The 3,695-nt window shown below is 34.0% G+C and overlaps 1 protein-coding gene across 1 annotated transcript; it reads right to left on the bottom strand.

Moving 5' to 3' along the window:
* Window positions 1–1,090: 1,090 nt before the first annotated feature.
* Window positions 1,091–3,344, bottom strand: LOC141664319 (protein Iojap-related, mitochondrial). The gene is made up of 4 exons (XM_074470239.1): window positions 2,848–3,344; window positions 2,588–2,675; window positions 1,517–1,617; window positions 1,091–1,431 (listed from the first exon to the last, which is right to left on the bottom strand). Exons 1-4 carry the CDS (start codon window positions 3,178–3,180, stop codon window positions 1,354–1,356), a joined length of 600 nt encoding a protein of 199 aa, XP_074326340.1. The 5' UTR covers window positions 3,181–3,344; the 3' UTR covers window positions 1,091–1,353.
* Window positions 3,345–3,695: the final 351 nt, after the last annotated feature.

Here is a 3,695-nt window from a genome sequence, read left to right as displayed (position 1 = left end):
TTATAATATTATCTTTAATGTCACATAACCACAAAATATTATTTATTTTTTTATAACTAACACACCCGTTCATGCATCTTGTTTTTGAGAATATTTGAAATAGGGTCGTGAAATGATCAGGGTAAAACCGTACACCCTAACTCAAATATCCTATCGTTTTAATTATAGTCTGTTTAAATTTGAATCTAGGATCATATTATTCAGATACAAATTAATCGCGAGTATATGAGGACTTAATCCAAATCGAATGATTAATCCAAATCGAATGATCTACCAAATACGAGTCAAATATGATACACTAATATTAAATATTATTTTTATTTCAAATATTGATAGTATTATTATTTAGTCTAAGAAAATATATTACTATTAAAATAATATCAATATAAGTCATACTTTGCAGCAAATTTAAACTTATATAAGATATTAATAATTATAAAACTATGGGGTTGAATATATTCAGTTGAATCGAAGATAAGTCATAAATCATATTTAAATATTCAAATAAGAACTCTTTATAGAAAAATAATATATTCATATCCTGAATCATATTTTATCTTAAACCTATGCCGGAAAAACAAGTCAGCTCAAATCATTCACTACTTATTCGTTCGTTCTCTGGCTTATGCCAAACGAGAAAACAGAGCATATTTACTTAGAACTGTGTACCAAGAGACCCATAATCCCGAAACGAAACACAAAAACAAAGATTTCACATTAAAATCAAAAGCACACAAAAACCTCATGTCCTAAACACGTATTTTTTTTTATTACCACTTGGTTACCACTTACCACCCGGAAGAACTTTACAAATCCATCAGTTGGGGATGTACTGCTACATCCTCCTTATCTGTTACTACTACTAGTGCTATAACAAGTCGGTGCATTTTCAACATGGTTAAGCTAGTCATTCATGGTTAAGCTAGTCATTTTGAAATTTTATTGTCATTGAAAAAAAACAGATTAGTAGTTCAATTGCAATATAACATCAATTTCGTTGGCCTTTTAACTTACAAATCAATTTCAAATTGGATAGGATTAGACAAGACTTTGCTATCTAATTCAAGATTATAAATTCTAAAACATGTGATAAAGAAAATAGTTCTAGTCTCCGTTGTGTTTTAACTCATTTTAAATCAACCTGTTCAACCACAAACATCAATGAGCCTATAGTAGCCGGAAAAGTGAACACTTGCAAAGCTAAGCATCTTCAATTTGCAAAAGAAAGAAAAGGCGATACTAATTTATTCAACAGAACCATCTAAGCAATTACAAGAAGTGCGAAGTATAGTCCAAAAAGATCTTCAAGCAGTCTATTGTGCATCCGTTGATATTATAACTTCACAACTGTATTTACGCACTTTTCACATGTCTCTTTTTGGAGTTATTTTTCCGACGCACCTTCACTAGACCGTTTTCCACAGCCTCGTCCTGATTAATATACAAAACAGAAAATATGGACTTTAGAAGTTGGCAAAAAGAAGAAAGTGGTTGACAAAGACCGACTTCAAGTTACCTGTCTTTCTTCTGAAGTAAATTTTTTCTCCTCCGTCCAGAGTGCATCCAAGTCGTAATAAGCTCTCATCTTCTCGTCAAGTGCATGAATAACCAATGAGCCTAAAGTGCAGACAGGTAAGTCGTATTCAAATTATTATAACTTCATATAAAGAACATTAATGCTTAAATTACGACAAATCCGGTGCAAGAATCGGTTATAAAGATTCAGGACTTGGAAATAGAGCCTGGTGAAGTGAAAAAATTTAGTAGTGAAAGCAGGCTATACAAGTAGTGATGGTCAGTAGTGCTTCGCTGCTTCTTTAACAGCGGGGCACTGATTCCACTGGTGCAAAGTGTTCAAATGCCAGTGAAAAGACGGAAAATGACCAAAGGAAACTTCTATATGCAGATCCTTGCCTTTTGAAAGTTGAGATAGGGAGGTTGGAAAGCCTAATCATCGCCACAGTATGCGGGAGTACTCATCAAACATCTATACAGCCAAAGTGCAAAAGTGTTGTATGACTGAATATTGAACAATTAGGGTGCCTAATCATTTTCCCGTGGTTAGTGTTTCTAGTTTAAATGATATAATTTTCTAAAGATCATCAGGGTAAATGCATTCCCATCAGAAGTACGAGTCTTCATTTTTGGATGAATTTTATCAAAAGGTCATCCGTCTGATAAATACTTGCTTTGTTTCTTATGTCAGTTCCTACATAATTTGAAGTCGGTCTTTGGTCTATGTGACTGGAGCTAAGAATCACCGCCAAAATATGCAAAAAGCTCTCAACTAATTACCCTCACTAGCACCACCATTTGACTCCTCATCTCACCCTCCCAAACCTACTACTATCTTAAAACTATGCCCGAAAAACAAGCCTACCAAATCATTTACTACTTATTCGTAAGTGCATTGGCTTATCCCAAAAAAACATGTGTACTTAGAACTATGTACCACAGACCCATAGTCCCGACCGAACAACACAAAAACAGAGATTTCACATTAAAACCAAAATCACACAAAAACCATAGTCCTAAGCATGTATAATTACGGTCAAGGAAAAAACGACCGAGTCAGGAAAAAATATACCAGAATCAACAACAATCCACTTCCCACCCTTTTGACCTTCGACAGTAGGCAGCAACTTCTTCTCACTCCCTCGCTGCTTCAACTTAGCCTATTCCTCATTACGAAAAAACAACAAAATATAAAACACAAACATTTCACATCCAACCAAAACCAAACAATCACCACACAAACCATCAAGCATTTCCAACAAACTAAACAAAAAAAGCACAACACTAAACCCGTCAATTTCATACACGATAAAATAAAAAAAACAAAACTACCTTATAAAAAAGGGCCTGAGCAATATTACGAACATGCCAAGCAGACCGACCAGTGGCGAGAACAACATGATCAGTAAAAGAGTGATTTTGAACCGGAATTACTTTCACATTATCGGCTCTCACGGCGCTAAGTATCTTCTCTACTTCCGGTAAGCTGAGAATGTCATTACGCTCCTCGCCGGATGTTGCGCAGGCGGTGTTTGCGTTATTACCAGTAACGAGGCGGCTAATTCGGTCAATTTTGTCGAGAGAAGATAGGGTTCGATAAAACCCTAGTTTCAATTGGGGGTTGAGGAGTGATGACACGCATCGATTCTTCACAGCAGCAAACATTTTTTTGATTTTTTGGATTGGAAAAGAGTGTGGGGATTTAACAGAATTGATGAATTGAATTGGGGGAGTGAGGGGTTTGTGGGGAAATGAATCGGGTCTTATTGATTGTTTGGCGACCCGGATCGCTCAATTGAAATGAACCTCTGATTTTTTGGTTCGGGAGTTAGTTTTTTGGGAAAATAACGTTTTTAAATTAAATTAGCGGTTTGACTAAATAAAATTTTTATTATTTGTATTTGGCTATTTGCAAGGTTTTAAAAATCCCCGATTTTTAAAAAATTTCCCGATTAATTCTTAAAAAATATTTGACCGATCTATTTTTTGAAATTCGATTAATATTTATAAATTATTTTTAAATTATATATTTCATAATAAATAAGGTAAATATATTAAATATTATTAAAATATTTAAATATATCCGATTTTTGTTCTGATTTACCTATTAATCCCTAATCAATAGCTAAATCGATTAGTACCGATTATCGATTTTTACAATCATGGCTATTTGCCTGTTT

The sequence above is a fragment of the Apium graveolens genome, chromosome 6 (genome assembly GCF_009905375.1).
Source record: "Apium graveolens cultivar Ventura chromosome 6, ASM990537v1, whole genome shotgun sequence".
Taxonomy (NCBI): Eukaryota; Viridiplantae; Streptophyta; class Magnoliopsida; order Apiales; family Apiaceae; genus Apium; species Apium graveolens.
The sequence above is the reverse complement of the archived record's forward strand: the minus strand, read 5'-3'. Positions and strand labels throughout refer to the sequence as shown.

Bases quoted from the DNA above. Each gene is read 5' to 3' on its own strand.
- LOC141664319 (XM_074470239.1), bottom strand. From the start codon at position 3,180: ATGTTTGCTGCTGTGAAGAATCGATGCGTGTCATCACTCCTCAACCCC. The intron at 2,676-2,847 runs GTAGTTTTGTTT...AATGAGGAATAG, and splicing joins CTCAGGCCCTTTTTTATAAG to GCTAAGTTGAAGCAGCGAGG. The intron at 1,432-1,516 runs GTAACTTGAAGT...TATATTAATCAG, and splicing joins TTACTTCAGAAGAAAGACAG to GACGAGGCTGTGGAAAACGG.